This window comes from Rosa chinensis, chromosome 4 (assembly GCF_002994745.2).
Source record: "Rosa chinensis cultivar Old Blush chromosome 4, RchiOBHm-V2, whole genome shotgun sequence".
Classification (NCBI taxonomy): domain Eukaryota; kingdom Viridiplantae; phylum Streptophyta; class Magnoliopsida; order Rosales; family Rosaceae; genus Rosa; species Rosa chinensis.
In genome coordinates, this window is record NC_037091.1 from 37,475,548 (window position 1) to 37,495,234 (window position 19,687).

A 19,687-nucleotide genomic window follows, 5' to 3' on the forward strand; every position below is an offset into this window, starting at 1 on the left:
AGTGAAGAAATATTTGTACATCCTCAATAAAGTGAAGAAATATCTGTGTAAAATCATTTTTTACAGATATTTATTTACAGTAAAGTGTAAAATTATTTTTTACAGATATTTCTTCACTTTATTAGGGATATATCCCAAATTCTTCACTTTATCGGAGATATATCACAAATATCGTAGACCAGCTAGCGGCTTTCAACCACCTAGAGTATTATTTTTTTTTTTTATAAACCTATTATAACTTGTGGTGTATAGGTTGAAGACCAAAAAAAAAAAAAATACTCTTTAAAAAAAAACAAAGAAACAGAAAAAAAAAAAAAAAAAAAAATTAAAAAACAGAAAGAAAAAAATTTATTATTTTTTAGTTTTTTATTATTTTTATGTTGAAATGACCATTTTAGCCCTCAAGGGTCAGACTTAACGTCCAATTTGGATGGAATAGGAGAAATTGGACACGGCTGATTGAAATTGGAAAGTTTAGGGGGTAAAAAGTCAAAATTAAAAGTAGAGGGGGTGAAATGATGACACCCCCAAACCTCAGGGGGGTAAACTGTAATTAACCCTTATATATATATACATAGTCATTCTCTACTAACGACTATCACATATATTAAAATATGGGGATTTCCTTGATAGATTCACTTTTCGATCACATATTTACATCTTATCCGTTCAGTTTCTAGGTATATATGAGTAGATAATCTCTGCAAATTTTCAGCCAAATTGATAATCTTTAAGACATTAAAACTGCAATTTACAATTATGAACACAAACTATTCAGGTTGGACAGAGTCGGTTCATTGATTGATTTAATCTAGTTTGATACCTTAACAATCATCAAATTGGCTGAAAAATTTGCAAAAGTGATCTGTACATTAGGACCTAAAAACTGAATGGTTGAGACACGCTTATGCGATCGAAAAGTGGGTCAATTCATGGAAATCCGCAAATATGCAGAGGTTCTTAATTAGGATAGACACACACATTAGAATATAGAGGTATGAAAAATCAGAACTGAAAATGCAATACCTACATGCTATGATTTTGGAAAGCACTATAATTATTAAATGAATTGGATGTATGTTTCTGGAAAACTGTTCGGAAAGCACCATAATTGACTACACAATGTCTACTATATATAATAGGGGAAATGATCATTTACCTAATTTCAGCTTAAAAATTGCTCACTTGCTCCACTAACAATTTTTTAACCCCATTTACCCAAAACACTCTAAAAGATTATTTATGTAATACCCAATTAATTCTTTTTTTATTCTTTTTATTTATTTTTGAGACTTTTTTGCCCTCTCCTTCTTTCTCACTTAGAGAGAGAAGTCATCCTTCACCTTGCTGTGCTCCCGTGACCAGTGGCCGGCCTCGGTCTCGGCGACCGGTGACAGGATTCCGGCCTCTAGTGATCGGAATCCGACAACCAGTCACCGGAATCCTGGATCCGACAACCAGTCACCGAAATCCCTGATCCGACTGCCAAACTGGTGACCGGATTCCGGTGTCTGATTTTATTACCCCCCAATAATCATATTATTGCTCCCCAATAAACTTGTTATTGGGGATCAATAATTAGTGAAAAATGAAGATGTTTTGAATTTTGAAAGCTTTCGGAGGTTTATTCAAATAAATAATCTTATTATTTCCCCCCAATAGTCTTATTATTGCCCCAATAAACATTTTATTGCCCCTCGGTAATCTTATTATTGTCTTCCAATAATCTTATTATTACCAACCAAATCATAATAAAAAAAGCAATCACTACTAGAAAAATAAAATTTGACCACCCAAGAAATGTTATGGGTAGCAAAAAAAAAAAAAAAAAAAAAAACTAGAAACTGATTTGGGCACCCAGTAAAGCTCTAGGCACCCAATCACCATCTTCGGCGGCACCGTGGCTTCGTCTCCGGCTTCCGAAGGCTATACGTCGGTCGACGTTCGGGTCTGGACGACGAGTCGGTGATCATATAAGCCGTTGATCGATTTGTTAACTTGACTTTCTTGGAGACTGAAGAAGCTCCAGTGCCGGCTCCGATCGCTGCAATTTCGGGTCAGCCACATTGGGCGTTCGGGTCGGTTGCGGATCTGCTAAGGAACGGCAAAGCCTCCATGGATGGACGCCGCCGTCCAATCCCCAACGCCTAGCTCCTGATGAACCGCTGTCCAATTCTCGTTCGGCGAAGACTGCAGTGAACTCGGCGTCTTCGAGTCGACGGAGGTGGTGGTCACTTTGCTTAGTTGACGTGAGAGAGAGAGAGAGAGAGAGAGAGAGAGAGAGAGAGGTTTGTAATTTATTAATTAGACTGGGGTAAAAATGTCACTTGTGCTTAAATTGGGTAAATGGGAGTAAAAAACTTTTAGTGGAGGAGTAAGTGGGCAATTTTTAGGATAAAATTAGGTAAGTGGTCACTGGTCTATCGTCCTTTTATATTTGTGATAAAAAAATCACCCCAATATATATATATATATATATATATATATATATATACACGCATGTTCTTCTCCAAAATAAAATACTGCAAGCTATACTTCAAGAGCTCTAATTAACTTACTTAAGTAAAAAGTTAAATGTATGTGCAAGCTAGGAAATTGAAGAAAATTTAGGAGATCTGAATGCAGATTAAGAGCAACTCCAACAGCTTCCCCATATTTTGATTTTTCTCTATTTTAGGGAAAAATAAGCCTATTTTGCTCTAACAGATTCTTTATAACTATCCCCATTTTAGGGAAAAGTGTGGAAAGAGAAAATCAAATTGCCTAAATTTACAGCATTCTCTAAAATTTTAAGGAGGAATTATGAAGATTTTAGGGATTGTTGTAAAATAGGGAATCTGTTGGAGTTGGAGAATAAAAAGAGGCTAAAGTTTTGACTTTTGCTTCCCTATAATATAGAAATTATAGAGAAGCTGTTAGAGTTTTTTTTTTTTTTTTTTTTTTAGAGGAAGCTGTTGGAGTTATTCTAAATTGTTTGGAACTAAAGAACATAGGCCCAGCCCGAATAAAAGAGGGGTACCAGGCCCGCAAGACCCTATTTATAAGGACGGGCTTGAATTCTGAAATTTACAATAAAGCCTGGTTCAACCTAGCCCAACCCGACCCTTCATTATGTAAAAATTTTGTAAGGCCCGGCTTGACCCGATGACCAAGGATCATGATAACTGAGTGACCCTCAGTGATTTTTTTTCCTTTATCTTAATATTAATATATAACCAAAAATGGAAATAAAAAATAAAAAATATTATTCGTGGCTAAATCAGTAGCAAACAACCGCGAAACGAAGAAAACTTCTCTTATCCGCCAAAACATATCATAAAACTTCTCTTGGTCTTAATAATTACTCACAAATTTCCCTACTCTTATAATTTTCCCTTTAATCTCTCTCACACTCTGACTCATCATCTTTGCTTGTCAGAACAACTCTCATCATCTTTGCTTGTCATCTTCTTCTTCTTCATATATGCACAACCTCAGCTCTATATTCAAAGCTCTCATCAAACCCATTACAGCAGCTGCTTCTTCTCCTTCTTCAAATGGCCACAGCTTTCTTAACGTCCTCCTTCATTTTGGGCAGTTCCTCTGATTCTGGGCACGCCCTTCCATTCCTCTGTTCTAACAAGAAATTGAGAAGCAGACACAGAGCACGCTACCGAAACCCAACTGGGTTTCATGCGTTTTGCCAATCAAAGGTGATTCTTGAATACCCTTTTGATAATTCAATACGTTTCTATCTGAAATTCTTGCTTTCTTGTAAGCGTGCAAATGTTACTGTAACTGTATCAGTTCTCGTAAGCATGTAGAGTTCTGTGTCTGCATGAGACATTATTTCCGACATAGGAGTTTTATTGATGTTTTTGGACTTTTGAAGTGAGGTTTAGGATTTCACTTTCTGTTGTTGTACAACTTATTTTGTGATTTTTCATTCTTATTTAGATAATTTTTTTTTCTTTCTTTGCAAAAGTCTTTTCGAGTGGGGAATTATAAACTGACACATGTATGTTATTGGACCTTTTAGAGCAGTCAACTTTCTCGCTAGATTATCCGGTCTGTTACCATGTCTGTATGGCTGCTTGATTGCTTTAAACTATTCCACTTCCATTGAGGTGGTAAGTGTTCCTGAGTTTTCAACAGGGAACATCTGCAAAAGTACATAACTGTAGATAAATCTAATGCTACCCATCCAAAAGAGCCGAGATGCTTTGTGGTCCTATTGCAATGATCTTATCCAGTATTAGAAACTCGATCTGCTTCCTCTCCAAACGTTGTAACACTTCAATATCATACAGAAGGAAACTAGCAAGGGGATAGTTACATTATTATGTATTCTGTGCAGACAGAGGAAAAGCAGATACGGAGGTATTCACCTTTCCTAGAAGGTGCTTCTGTGGATGGTACTGCAAGTTTGGTGCCTGATGATTGGCAAGCAGTTCCTGATATCTGGAGATCTTCATCTGAGAAATATGGTGATCTCGTAGCATTGACAGATCCATACCATGACCCACCTTCTAGTTTAACTTATAAACAGGTTAATTTTCTATTCAATTCTTAACTATCTCTTTAAGATTTATTTATTCCAGACCCATTTTTCTTTTTCGTCTCCACCAAAATCGGGGACTTCAAGAAATGAGTGATCCTTTTTTTGGAACTAGTATACTTAGTAAGCAGAAATGAACAAACAAAATTTCTGCTGTTGGAAACATAAACTTTTGTTAAAGAAGAAATGAATCACTTGAATGCCTTACCAGAAAACTTATGAGGGATGGACTAATAAACAGCTCATTGTTCCTGGTCAATGAACATGGAAACATTAAATAAAATATCTTAAAATGCTTCGACAATGAATCCTGCATAGATGCCAAACAATCTCTGCCTACTTTATAATAAATTCTTTGATTAGTTTTAAGATCTTCCTCTGCATTACCTTCTATGATTATGTCATTTCTTTCCTTCCAATAAATCCATAAATAAGAAGAATGATCTTCTTATTACCCATCACATAGTCTAAAGTATAGACTTCTATCCAAAATGCATAGTGATCCAAACACTTGAAGCAACTGAATGTAGACGCTGAAAGTGAAAGGCAATGACATGATAGCAGTCCGGTAGTTGTGTTTTTGAGATTTTGCCTGAGATACATTTTTTTCACGATCAAAAGTAATATCCCGTCGATTACAAAAGGGGTTCAGTGGTGTAACAGACGCTTTTGTCTTGACTGCCATTAACTTAGTTAATCATTGTCAATTTTAGTGTCTGTTAAATTATTTTTGTCGTTTCCTACAGTCACTTTATTTATTAATATAATTTCTGTATAGCATTTTACTGATGCATAGAGTGTTTATCATTGGGTTCTTCCAAACTGCAGCTTGAGAAGGAAATTTTAGATTTTTCTGAAGGTCTAAGAATCGTTGGGGTACAGCCTGAAGAAAAAATTGCACTTTTTGCAGATAACTCATGTCGTTGGCTTGTAGCAGATCAAGGTATTCAGCTTCTTGGCATAATTGCAAACAATAATTGTTTCATTCAAACCTTATTTATAGCTATCTGTATTACTTTCTCTAGGATGTGGTATGCTCATTTTCTCTGTGGCCACCATATTATTCTGAATCTTCTGATAGCATCACATTATGCTCTTCAGGTTTGTTGCTTCACATCCTGCTATTGATAACTGCAATATGAACTGAATCCATGCACAGACCAAAAAAAAACTGAATGCATGCCTGAACGAATTCCAAGTGCATATTTTATTGTTGCAAAATGTATCAAAGCAAACCATACTAAGGGGTTAGGGTTGTGGTAATACCTTCTAAATAATTAGGTGACAAATTTAGAATGAATCATACCTTCCAAATAATTAGGTAACATCCTTTGTTTTTGTGATATGGCTGAAGGGCAACTGCCTTGTCTCTTAGTCTGAGAATTTAAAGCTCATTCTTATGTTTCTCTTGTTTCAGGTATAATGGCCACCGGAGCAATCAATGTGGTAAGAGGTTCAAGGTCATCAGTCGAAGAGTTACTACAAATATATCACCACTCAGATAGGTTTGGAGACAATCTCCCTTAAAAGTTTACTTTCTTCTTATTTCAAGTATATTACCAGTATAAATAAGTTGCAATTTTTTTTATGCTCTATCTACGTACACATTATCTTTTGCGGTTGAAACTTAATACATTAGGCTGCTTTCACCTTTGATCTCTTTTGAGGTTCTGAGTGAAAACATCTATTCTTGCATATGCAAATAAAGAATATTAGCAATCTCTAAGAATGAAATAGATCTTATTTCTTTTAATTAGTTATATTGAAATAATTACTGTTAGAAAATTTAATTTTCCATTATTCCACAATGTTAGTAGTGGGGGCTAAGTTGAGATCATTGAAAACTCTTGGACCTATAAAAGTATTCATAATTTCGCATTATGTTCATGCATCCTTCTCTTTTACCTTGATGACACCAGGAAAGCTTGAGTTTAACTTCATTCCTACTACAGTGTTGCAATTGCTGTCGACAGTCCTGAACTGTTCAATCGGATTTCAGAAGAATTCTGTTCCAAGGCTGTCATGAAATTTGTTGTTCTTCTTTGGGGGGAGAAATCTAGCTTGGTCAGTGATGGGAAGATTCCCATTTTCAACTACAAAGAGATTCTAGATTTGGGACGAAAGAGTTGTAAGAGTATGGCCGATTCTGATGATGGACGTAGGTCATCCATCTGTATTTATCTAAGATTTTTTTTTTGATAAAACTAGATTTAAAGCCTTTTTATGAGTTTGGACTCCTAATGTTTTTCAGTGTCACTTGGTATCCTCAGTCTTTAATTCTGCAATACTAGACTGTGTTATAGCATATAGCTATAGAATTTTTATTTCTCATTATAGAATTTTAGCATGTTTTTTCACATTTTTAGAATACAAATTGACAGCCTTAAGCAGCTTTGTCCTTCATTTCTGTTTCAGAATTGTGTTAACAAATCTGATTTATATAAATGAAAAGATAAAGCCAGCAGCGAGAAGCAGCTTATGTTATTTTGCCTCAAAATATCATAGAATCTATATGCATATAACTTGTTTTGGACATTCCATATTGTATTCCCAATACTTCTGTTTATTTAGACTGTTGGTCCTTTTGCTGTTCTAAATATATAAGTGCCTTGACTGTATATCTATTTGTGGATTTGTGTTTCTATGTAGTTAAGTTTGGTTGTTACAACTCCTACATATCCTTCAACTCTTCAAGCTTCTGAAAGTTGATGCAGCATCCGTTGTAACTATTCTGATTGCAGGAAAGTACTCTATGTATGAAGCAATCAACTCAGATGATATTGCTACAGTTGTATATACAAGCGGAACAAGTGGTAACCCAAAAGGTGTCATGCTCACTCATCGAAATCTGTTGCATCAGGTTTGTCATCTTTGTGTCCATCTTGACAAAGCTTTGGATCTAGGAATTTAAAAAGAACAGAAAAATGTATAGTGATAAGAGGTGTCATTTTGCAATATGAATGTACCATCTAAAGGAGACAAAAACGGAAGATTATCTAAGTGAAATGATCTTTAAGTTAAATGAGGAATATTTTGATAGGCTAAAGACATCAATGGTAACTCCAAAACTACATTACCTTTTTTCAATGAACTTATGAACGTATAACTGTGGACAAGAAGTTTACATAAGAGAAGAATATATTAGTGCTAAAACAGTAAAAGTCAAGTTTCTTACAAGAAACTTGGTGAAGGCTAGTTCCAATTTCACAAGCTGGAAAACAGATTTACACTTCTAAAAGCTGCTGAAATATAAGCCCCAAAAGAGGACCAATATGTTTTTTCCAACAACTCTTCCAGCCCCGTATTCCACAAGTTTTTGCCCTTTTCCCTCCAAAACCCCTAAAGCTTGCGCTTAACAGAGAATAGCGAACCTCCGGCAGAACCCACACCATTTTAGCTTCCCTTAAAAGATTGGAACAAAGCTGCTGAGACAATTCACATAAGAACATTACTTATCTTCAATATCCAACTGCTGGCTCTAATCTTCAGTTGACCTATTGTCGTGATCCTTTCAGTTTATTCATGTGAAGCATAATAGAATCTCGCTTGAATCTATTTTCATACCTTCCTCATGCAAAGCATATTGACTTCTCAACTGTACTCGGCCTAACTATACCGAGGAAAAATAAATACATTCTTTTGCAAGAAAATATAAAGTAGGTGTTCACCACTTTCTTCACCCTTGTTTATCTGAAACGTAATACAGCTACTCTCTTTCACTAAACTTCCATCATTAGTATCCTTCCTACATAGAAGCCTAATAACTAGGAAAAAAAAAAAGATTATGTAGGGAGCTCCATCCATTTACCCTCTATGTTTTCATGTGGAGACACTGCTTGGTAAAACAATATTCTATCATATATAAAGGGAGAAAAAACATTTGGCACCTGTTAGATTAAGTCAGATGCTCTAAAGCATGAGTGATTTTAAGAAGACCCCAGATGAAGAGATTTAATACCCATTTGGCTGTTCCTAATTAAAATTCAATATCTGCCACCAAAGTGATCTTGTCTGCAGGTATAGGATTTGACTGAGAACTCCCATACCAACATTTTACTTGAAATAGAAGCCATCAAACCATTCGTGACCTTATAAAGAGCATCTCATGGAGATATAAAGTGTCTTCCCAAAATAATTATCTTGGACATTAAGTGCCTCCCCAGATCTCTTCTTCCTTTGTAGCATTTTGGCCAACTACTTCTTGCATTTTGGAAGACCCCAGTTCGTTTTCTTATGACCGTAGCCAACACTTGTATGTGTCAATTATTCTCAATTTGAGGCTATTTGCTTTGTTGTTTGCCAGATTAAGAACCTCGGGGATATTGTACCTGCTGTAGGCGGGGACAAATTTCTCAGCATGCTTCCACCTTGGCATTGCTATGAACGAGCTTCTGAATATTTTGCTTTTACACGTGGAATTGAACAATTTTACACAACTGTCAGGAAATTGAAGGTATTATTATTTAATTTGCTGATTTAATGCTTGTTAATATGACATATATATATATATATATATATATGTGACTTATGCTTAGTCTCTTATCTGGGAATTACTATTTCAGACCCCAAAATACTATGGCTACAGCCTAGGAGAAATGCAGTCCTAGACTGGACATAACAATTTATCTATGGAAACTATCTCTACACTACTTTCCACTGATTTTGAAGAAGAAGTGGAAGAATATTTCTTTGTGGGAAATTGAAAAACTATTGACTTCATACCTAATTATTTGATATCTCATTAAGGAGTAGGTGTTCACCACTTTCTTCACCCTTTTACTATTATCATTTCATGTGACAATTTTTACTCATTTGATAGGCTGATTTGCGACAATATCAACCAGATTTTGTTATTTCCGTTCCTTTAGTGTATGAGACACTTTACAGGTATATATTTTTCTTGGAAATTATGCGTGCATCTCCTTTTGGAGTCTTTATGCTCTAGTGTTCTTTCCAAATGTCTGTTGACGATTGATATTGATTTATAATTAAAAATCCATTCTTCCGTTTTCTTTTCTTTTCTTTTCTATTTTCTTTTTTGTCTAATGGGCAGCATTGTCATTGCATGGTTAATATTGTAATGGATTCAAAAACCATCTGATCAGATGCTGTAAATAATGCTCCATTGGATTTCTGATGTACAACTGAGATTGATTTAACACTTTTTTGTCTTTGTTATAATGGTTTCATCTCATGCTGTAACAGTATTGATCATGAATTCTTTTGTAGCATGTATATGTTATTTTTGTGTGGTAAGCTAGCGTTCTTCCTCTCATTGGGTTATATATTTTCATTCTCTTTGCAGTGGGATTCATAAACAGATTTCTTCCAGCTCTACAGTTCTTAAGCTTATTACACTTGCATTCATACGGATCAGTTTGGCATACATGGAGTTTAAGAGGATCTATGAGGTTATTCCCTACAAATTTATCTTGTTATTTGTCATTCTCATAACAATCAAATAAAATACAGTAGATTCCGTACGTATGTCTCATATTCATTTGTGTCTACTGATAATCTGCTGTGTCAATAATTTAATCTCTTGAGGAAAATGAATTAATATATCATTTATGGATGCATGGCCAATTATGTTGTTGTTATGGATGGGTTCATGCCTTCTTATTGCTGTAAGTAAGACCACTCAACCAATACATGTTGGGTCCAATTAATTCATATTAGTTAATTTCAATAACGTAGCTTCTGTATTTTTCTTGGCCTTTTCTCCATGTTTCCTTGAGGCACGTTTACTTCGTGAACTTCGAAATCTGCTTAAAGTTCTTATTTCTACCTCACAATTACAACCAGTAGCTGGTCACTAGTAGTCATCAATCACCAATCACTGATCCATCACAAGTTAAAAACCTTGCAGCTAAAGGTAGTCCATGGTTGCTGAAATTCACAAACTAATATCATAGTTTAGATTTCTGTAACTAAAGTGGGTATATAATATTTCCCTGCAGATCCACAGACACATGAATATCGAGGACTTCAAATTTCTTAATGAGTAATATGTCCTGAATCTGAGTAAATGGAGATTGTCAATGAATGAAAGATGAACTGTCATCAAACTGCTAGTTGTTGGATGTGTGGATTTGACTCCATATTGATCTCAATGCTCATCTTCATTAACTTGTTATGTCTTGCTAAAATGTGCTTTTTTGGAATTTCTAAACCAAACAGTTGATTGTGACCTACAGGGTCTTTTGTAGTAATTCTATTAGTTCATATTCTGTTTGAATGATGGATATCTGAATCTTCTGATGAATATTATGTGCCTTAACTGTTTAATTGATTTGTATCTATCAAACTTTTGTTCGGTTTAACACTCGATTATTGATTTGTTATTTCTGTTGTGTGTTTAGTTGACAACTAGTTTCCCACCCAAACTTATTGCATTACTTGATTACGATGTGATTGATAGGGAACATATTTGACAAGGAAACAGAAGCAATCTTCACATCTTGTTTCAATAGCAGATTGGTTATGGGCAAGAGTTGTTGCTGCAGTATTATGGCCTTTGCATGTTATGGGACAGAATCTAATATATAGTAAAATCCAATCTGTTATCGGAATATCAAAGGTTATCTGATTTCTAACTTATATGTAGTCAGCTTCTTTATATTGTTACAACTATGTCTCAAGTGGGTATTGCATCATTGACTTTCATAGATCATATTTCATAAGTTCATAACTAACAAAAATGCTTTTGTAAATGATTATTTAATTTCTGTTACGTTTTTTCTCCTCATTTTCAAGGTTTTCAGAAGAGGATCGGTATTCTCTTTGCTTTACTTGTTTGTTTCTTCTTATTCTTCTTTTTTTGTTTAGAATTTTAAATTATGTTTTGTATCTCATTGATAAAAGCAGACATTATGGTGTTGCTTAGAATAAAAGGGACTGATAAGAGATTCCTGCAGGCTGGCATTAGTGGAGGAGGCAATCTACCTTCACATGTTGATAAGTTTTTTGAGGTTGGGTTCATACTCTTCTATATCTTAATCTTGCCAAATATAAATTTTGGATAATCAGCTATCTCAATAGTGTAGTGACTTGCAGGCAATTGGCATTAAATTGCTGAACGGATATGGTTTAACAGAGACTTCTCCCGTTGTTGCTGCTCGACACCCAAGCTGTAATGTAAGAAATAGAGTTTAATCTATATGTATGGATCAAGTTTTACTTATTCTCTTCTTTTTTCTTTTTTTTTTGGTGAATTATTCTGCGGTCTTGCACTTAAACGAGAGTGTTGGTTTGTGTTGTACACTTGTACTGTTTGTTGAGTTGTGCTTGATAATTATTATACCTAGGTTGGCCTGACTGGTCATACCATATCAAGCACAGACTTCCCTACTGCTTGAATTGTCATGCAAGGAGATTAATGGTTTCTGTACTGTATATATAACTTTATCCTATTTGGTATGGCAATTGTATTTTACTAACAAGTCTTTTGAAGTTGCAGTCACTTATATAAGTGGTGTGGTATGTCAGACGCCACTTTTTATTTCTATTGTAACAGACTGTTTACTATTCTTCATCTACTTTGCTGAAGGTTCTTGGTTCAGTTGGGCATCCGATTCGACATACTGAGTTCAAAGTTGTAGATTCTGAAACTGGTGAAGTTCTCCAACCTGGTTTAAGTGGCATTGTAAAAGTTAGGGGCCCACAAGTGATGAAAGGATACTACAAGGTATCATTATTGTTGATTAATAAATATGATATTTCTAATTAAAATATTATTGAAGATATTCTGAGAGAATTTTATATGCAGTTAAATCTAAATTGTACAAGTATTGGTTTAGAACTGAGTTAATAGAAAGCATAATATAGCATAATACCGAAGTCTTAGTTAGTGGATCCTTGTAACTGCGAATCTCGTATATTTTCTGTAGGGCCTAAGCCTTGTAGCCCTTGATCTTGTATGTCCTTTTGTATGCTTTAAGCCTTGTGACCAAAAATCATGTAGAAACTTATTCTATCAATGGTACCTTCCGGCATCCATTACGGAGCCACCCGTAATAAATTTTATAACGGACTTTGGTATCTGTAGTAAATTAGTAATGAACTAGTATAGCATTTTGTTATTGTAGCACTTGTACTGTACATTTAAATTCCTATGTGTATATATGTCTATGTTTGTGCCTTTGTGTGACAGTATTTATGAATGTACACCCTCTTGAATAGAATAGCACATAATTTAGTTTAGAGTCATTACGACGTAATGTAAATGAATATGCCGCTTTTAGGTAATATTTTCAGTATGTAATACTCATAGTTATTGTTTTTGTATTTCATTTTGTTTTGTATTGAACTTTTACAGTTAACCACTGCAAGTAGCCTAGTGGTTCTTGTCTAGTTGGGTGTGCTCCCCAACCTAGATTCGAATCCCGAAGCTGTCAAAGTGGGCAGGCACTGTGCTGCAATGTACAGTTGGAGCATTTCACATGCGCCGAAGGGGTTTATCTTGAGCCTAGGAAACCTTTGGGTTCCCCTTGACAAAGTCAAAAAAAAAAAAAAAAAAAAACTTTTACAGTTTCGAACTGAAGACATAATCATTTAATGGAGTGTTATCAAAATTCAAGATATATTTAGTTAGCTATTGTGTGTTTAGTTAACTTTTTTGTTCATGTTTGAACTAGAATCCAGGGGCTACAGAACAAGTATTAGATGAGGATGGTTGGCTAAACACTGGAGATATAGGTTGGATTGCTCCTCATCATTCAATAGGGCGAAGTCGTCGTTGTGGAGGTGTTGTTGTCCTTGAAGGACGTGCAAAGGACACCATAGTGCTTTCAACAGGTACTAAAAGCTTTCTTATCAGAAAAGTATACCAAAAGCTTTCTTCTGCAAACTAGCTTGTCATGGATCTTCTTACAGACAACTTTTAATATTTTTGGGATTTCAGCTTCGCAGATTTTTTTTTTTTTGAAGAATATCATGTCGATATATTAATATTAACTCAGGCCAAAAAGGACCATTATATATCCTCCCTCTACCATCTATGGGTAGATAAAGAGTTTGTGGTAAACCACATCGATACATAGATTAGATCCGATCATTTGACGGTATCCATGCTCATTTATTCAAGAAAACCTATAAACTATGTTACCAAAGACAAGTAAATAGGCTAAAATCAAACTAAATAAACTAAATTATCTCCTTGCCCTTAACACTAGGGCTTGGAGGCTTGCTAGGGCAGATCACACTCAACACTTCTTCAGCAGATACCTTCTTAGTCTTGGAAGGATTCTTGTTTTTCAACCCTAAAGGCCTACCTTTCTTCTTTTTGATTGGCAGCGATTCCTCCTTCTGTATTGTACCTTCTTTAGTAACCAAAAGTCCTCCTGGAGCTTCAATCAATCCAAGAGATTTGGCAGAGAATTTGGTATGGAACTCCGGGACTTTCAGCTTCTTTGGAATCCCATCTACACTCTCTGATGCTTTACCAAGCAGCAGCTTGAGTTTCTTTGGGGAGGAGAAGGGAGAAGGTGGCCTGTTGCGCTTCAAATCTGCCGGCGTCGCCTCAAAAGGTACCAAAGCTAGGGCATCCTTACTAGTACCCTTAGTTCGAGTAGTTGCAGCTTGTTTCTCCACACCAGCATTGCGAATAACTATTGGCCTTCTAGACTTATCACCAGATCCAAATAGGTTACGTGCTATAGAAGGTAAGATTGGTGTTTGCACACCCTGGAACTTGAATGCCCCATTAACAAACCTGTTCTCAGCAAAGCCCATGAATGACTTTGGCAGAGGGAGACGCGTCTGGTTCGCATCCTCAGACTGCTTGCTTGGTGAGACCACCTGACAGACTTCTTGGGCATGGTAAATTAGATGACACTTCCTACATTTATCGATTAGGTTTTCGAAGAAGAAGTCTATTTCAGCCACAACTCCAGGAGCAAGTTTCAGAGTCATCTTCTGGAAAAAGGGTTTAGAGATGTCGTGTGCCACCCGAACCCTTACCAGTGTTATTAAATAGTTTTTGATCGATTTCCTGGTATGTTCCCACCATAGAGGCCACATTCTTAATGGTTCTCTGCTCTTCCATAGCTAGTGGGATGTTGTTGAGGCGTACCCAAAAGTAGAGGGTTTCCAGCAGTACCGACTGAGGCGCAGCAAGTCCATCATAGGTTTGCATGATTACGGGGCTTTGTTGAAATACCATGGCCCCCCTCTGATCACCTTATTTCGATCCTTCCTCTGATCAAAGGAGAAGACGTATCTATTTGGAGGCCGATCATGTACCTTGAATGAGCCATCCAGTACCCAGATACGTCGAAAATGACGTTGCAAATCCGCACTATTGCATGCTTTCCTCGTCAAAGGACGAGCGAGCAAGAAAGCCTGAGATCCCCGTGTCGTGGATCCACCAGCCAAGTGGGAGAGATCAACCATATCACCCCCGGCTAGAGCATGCGATGTGGGAAAGGTAGCTGTGACATCCTCGATGGAGGCCATGATGCAGTTGGAGAAGGGCGCCGTAAGCACTCGACGCTAGGGTTTCTGTGTTTTAGAACGCGGCAGAGAGGCAGCGATAGGGTTTTGAACTATGATTATCAGTTCAGCTTCGCAGATTAGATTACATATTTCACAGAGAAATGAAGAAACATTTATTGTTGAGAAATTTTATTCACACACTTCTAAATAATAAATACACATTCCTTTTTTCATACACCCAACATCAAATTTTGTGAGTATGTTAAATTACTAAAAGAGACATTAATAGCTGGAAACTATATTCCCTCTAGAAGTTGCAAACTTAGAACCCTAGATATATGGCCTTCTTCCTCAATGGTGTCTCCAAGCTCCATTCTCGTCTTGGCCAACAATCTAGTCTCCAAGATTCCGTCAGATGGGTTCTAACCCAGACCTCTTCCGATCTTGATCTTCATTCTCAGTCGTTGAAGGGATTGATTCCAGAACAACAGGAATGTCTGAAGAAATTGAAGGCAGAACATGGCAAAGTATAATTGGGCACTATCACTGTTGATATGGTGATTGATGGAATGAGGGGAATGACGAGGTTGCTGTGGAGACCACTTTACTTGATCCAGACAAGGGCATTCGCTTAGGGGTTTGTTAATTCCAAAATGCCAATGAACATGTCAAAGTCTCAATAGAGCAATTATGAATAAAAGCTCTTAGTTGTGTTTTGACAAAAAAAAAAAACCACTGATTGATGAGCATTCATGGTTCCAAATATAATCGGAAACGGCGTAATAACTAATGATATCAGTATTTCTCAATCCTCAATTGAGGTGTTAGTTCTCCATCTTTGACATTTAATCTATTTGTTCTTATTGAGTTTTGTTTTTCTTTTGGAGTTAATATGGTATAAAGAAATGGGATGCGTATTTAGTGAATTGGTATGGTGTAATGTGAATGAGGGTAGTTTAGGAAGTTTAGGGTTGTGTTTCTAGTAAAATGTTAAAATAAAAAAGTGATTAGGTGGTGTATTAAGCAAGGGATGTGTATCTAGTATGTGTGAATAAAATTTCTCTTTATTGTTACATACCTAACTAGTCCAAATATTTGTAGTTACTAATGAACTCTTTTGGCAAAAAACTTAAAATCGGCACATTTCCTGTTGTTGAATCAAGATTGTTTAAAATATAATGTAAAGACACACGAAATCTTGGAGATAATTACCAGAGAGACATATTAATACTAATGCTCTAGGTACATGTATTCACTTGAATCGTTATGTAGATCCCAACCATATATGTAGTTATACGAACTGCAAAAATAGCTTATTCTAAAATCCATCTTATGTGTTGATATATGGTACATTGTATACTTGCGCCTTTAGTAGCTTTTTGATCATTTTCGTTCTTGTCATTTTCAATCAAGGCTGCTCTTATTTATTTGTTTGTTTATTTTGCAAATTAGTCGCATTGAGATGTTTACTTTCTTATTACCAAGACTACATAATGCTCTTTCATTTTTCCTTTTGTTCTTTTCCCTCTAACGGTTTGCTTGTTGCCATTTTCTAATTAGGAGAAAACGTTGAACCAGTAGAGCTTGAGGAAGCTGCCTCAAGAAGTAGTCTAATTCAACAAATTGTTGTCATTGGCCAGGTTGATTGAGTCTCAGTTTTTCATTCTTTTACTGTAGTTTGTTTTTCGTGTCACTGATAACAATTGATATGCTGGTTTTATGTTTCTGCTGGCATCCATACATGCAGGATCAACGACGGCTTGGGGCAATAATTGTTCCAAACAAAGAAGAGGCTTTACTTGCAGCTAAGAATTTGTCCCTTGTAGATATTGATGCCTCTGACCTAAGCAAGGAGACAATGAAAAGCTTGTTGTCTCAAGATTTACAAAAATGGTAAGATAGGTTCAATTAATCTTTGATGTGCTGAATAAGATATGGGTGAATGCAAGTTATTAGACAATCATTGGACCCCAAAGGATTAAGCTGTTATGGACTTGGCTGACACATGTCAAGCAACTATAAGTCTTATGTTTCTACTCTTTCTTTTCTACTTGATTCAATTAAATGAAGTCCCCATTGAGGTGCAATTACTTATCTAATCTGAGAAATTTCAACTTGGATTAAGATCCATTTTCTGAAGCTCTTGCTGTTAAGTAGACTGTGAGTCTCATTATTAACCCTCTAATTTCTTGCAGGACTTCAAGTTGTTCATTTCAAATTGGACGGATCTTAATTGTAGATGAACCCTTTACGGTAAAATAACCATGTCAGCATCAATATTTATTTGGCCTTGCAGCTGTGACTCGTTGGCTGATTATTCCTTATTCTTGCAGATTGATAATGGTTTGATGACTCTGACAATGAAAATTCGAAGGGATAGAGTCGTGGCTCGATACAAGGAACAGATAAACAATCTGTTCAAGTGAAGTTGTATCTGTTCTTTCATGATATTGTGCCTGGATCACATATTTCTCCACATTTATGAAAATTTTCATTGCACACTGTGGAGTTTGGGGAAGAGATGAGAAGTACAACAATGCCAAGAGGACCTGACGTCAAGAAATGGCAGACTTAGCTTCAAATAGTTAGAAACAGGAATTATAAGAAAAGAGAACGCACAGATAACAGTCATGACACCGGTGATGACGGTCTCCACTTAAAAGGGACATGTAATCGTTGCCTAATTTGACGGTGTCAGTAGCTGGATTACAAAATAAAGAAAATTGAGAAACAGTGTGCAGTTCCAGTGATTTTTTTGAATAGGGAGTTTTAGTGATTTATATATTGAGTAAATGTCAATAAAGTAAACATTGATTTTTTTTTTTTGGACTAACAGGGGTAATTTTTTTCACAAAACTAACTAAACCAACCAAATCCAACTTGGATGATGTTTGATTTTCAAAGCTCATTCCACCGATCGTCTAATCAATCAAACTCTATTAGCGTCAAGTTGGTCAACTTTTTTTGTGTTAGTGAGAATCAAATTTATGTACAGTGACTCGAACTTGAGTGACCACAATTGCACTCTAGTTAAGTGGCCAACCCACCAATCCCGTGATGTAGTTTTGAAGTGGTAGCTTCCCACCAACACAAAGGGAAGGAGCCACGTGGCGACCCAGTGGGTTCTGTGCCCCACTAACTTTTATATTATTTTTTAAAATTTCTATATATGACAACGTGGATAAGTAGCTTAGAGCTTCTTAATATTATTACCAGCCAACTTGGTGTAGCAACAAAGTATGCATGGATTTTGTAGGTAGTCATAGGTTCCAAACATGCATGTTGGGAAGATTAGTTTTTCAAATTTTTTTTTAGACCATTTTTTCTAAAACTAGCGCCCACTTGGTATAAAATTATGGCTCTACCACTGCAACACAATGTGTGTGTGTGTGTGTTCATGAATAAAAGTTATTTATATTTGTTATATTGGGTCACATCTCCGAATGATTTGATTTATGGTGGATGCAGGTTTTTGCAACCTACTTGGCATTATAAGATCTTGGGCTTGTTTGTACATCGTGGTTGGTTTGATATCATTTTCGATTGAACTGTTGGGATCCAATATGATATAAGAGCAATTTCACCCGATGGACTCTAGGGCAGGGTCTCTAGGGGATAACACTATTCACTCTCTTTTTTATGTAACTTTCACATGTTTGGCCAGGGTCTTAGTAAAAAGACATTATTCACTCACTTTTTCTATTAATATATTAATTGTGAATGTGAAAAAATATAATTTAAATAAAGATTAATGATGAAGATATATAAAAAGAGTTCAATTCTCACTAACAAATCAAACTAGCTGAGTAGTTTTTTTTTTTTTTTTTGGACTAAATCCTGCTTACTACCCTATACTTTCAGGGGTTCATCAGTTTAGTTCCTGGACTTCTAGTTTAATCAGAAAAGTCCCCGCACTCTTAGAGCTCCCACAAAACTGACAGATCAGAGCTCCACCGGCCACCTCAGCAACTTAACGCAGAATATTGACGAAGTAGTGACAGAATGTATCGATTTGATGAAATTATTGCGGGGACTTTTTTGATTAAATTAGAAGTCCATGGACTGAACTGATGAACCCCTGAAAGAACAGGGTAGTAAGCAGAATTTAATCTTCTTCTTTTTTTTGAAAAAATAAATTCATTGAAATTTTTAATGATTATAATCGTTTAAAATGACATCCCGAATAATCTTGGGAGCAGACACAAGCCACAAATGGTTTAAAGCTAGAACTAAGATAGAACAAATTAGAAAGTGTACTACACCAGCAAGTTGTTCATATACAATAAGACACTGCTCTAAAACACTTATAGAGAAACTAGCAAAAACTAAAGAGAAATTTTCAGCCTCCTTATGATAATTACCAACGACCTTGAGATTTGTAGATCAAACCATCAGACTATGCAATCTAGGCATGCAAGAAATTAGCAGACCAATCAACTCTAAATTTGTCCCATCCTACAACACACTGCTGACCAAGACACTCAATTGTGATACTCTCAATGTGATTACATTGAGACTCTTGATAGAATGTAGAGAGAATCAATCTACCCAAAAAAGAAAAAGCACCACATCCATAGTAACTGCTATAAAATTGAGCACAAGTAAAACACCACCTGGTTCCCATATCCAAATCCTAAAAGGAATCAAGCCCAATTGGGCTTTACCTATAGGCCGAAAGCAGCACAACCAAAGTTCCCCACTTTTTCATTTGGACAC

General features: G+C 35.9%; 1 protein-coding gene across 8 annotated transcripts; it reads left to right on the forward strand.

Moving 5' to 3' along the window:
- Positions 1 to 3,345: 3,345 nt before the first annotated feature.
- LOC112197812 (probable acyl-activating enzyme 16, chloroplastic) lies at positions 3,346 to 17,793 on the forward strand. 8 transcript variants are annotated; one of them, XM_040518509.1, is made up of 19 exons: positions 3,525 to 3,692; positions 4,019 to 4,109; positions 4,337 to 4,528; positions 5,366 to 5,480; positions 5,955 to 6,042; positions 6,490 to 6,695; positions 7,279 to 7,397; positions 8,841 to 8,990; positions 9,357 to 9,424; positions 9,843 to 9,948; positions 10,959 to 11,117; positions 11,455 to 11,508; positions 11,594 to 11,674; positions 12,087 to 12,224; positions 13,174 to 13,333; positions 16,532 to 16,611; positions 16,719 to 16,864; positions 17,167 to 17,224; positions 17,305 to 17,793. In XM_040518509.1, the coding sequence occupies exons 1-19, from the start codon at positions 3,673 to 3,675 to the stop codon at positions 17,395 to 17,397; spliced, it is 2,124 nt and encodes a 707-aa protein (XP_040374443.1). In that variant the 5' UTR covers positions 3,525 to 3,672; the 3' UTR covers positions 17,398 to 17,793. The 8 variants fall into 8 exon arrangements, with proteins under 8 accessions (XP_024194454.1, XP_024194455.1, XP_040374445.1 ...); XM_024338686.2 differs by lacking the exon at positions 4,019 to 4,109 and having other exon boundaries at positions 3,346 to 3,692; XM_024338687.2 differs by lacking the exon at positions 4,019 to 4,109 and having other exon boundaries at positions 3,346 to 3,692; positions 6,490 to 6,671.
- Positions 17,794 to 19,687: the final 1,894 nt, after the last annotated feature.

Excerpts from the sequence above, each read along its gene's own strand:
- LOC112197812 (XM_024338686.2), top strand. The coding sequence starts at position 3,537 with ATGGCCACAGCTTTCTTAACGTCCTCCTTCATTTTGGGCAGTTCCTCT. Across the intron at positions 9,425-9,842 it reads GTGTATGAGACACTTTACAG|TGGGATTCATAAACAGATTT; the intron begins GTATATATTTTT and ends TTCTCTTTGCAG. Across the intron at positions 16,612-16,718 it reads AAATTGTTGTCATTGGCCAG|GATCAACGACGGCTTGGGGC; the intron begins GTTGATTGAGTC and ends CCATACATGCAG.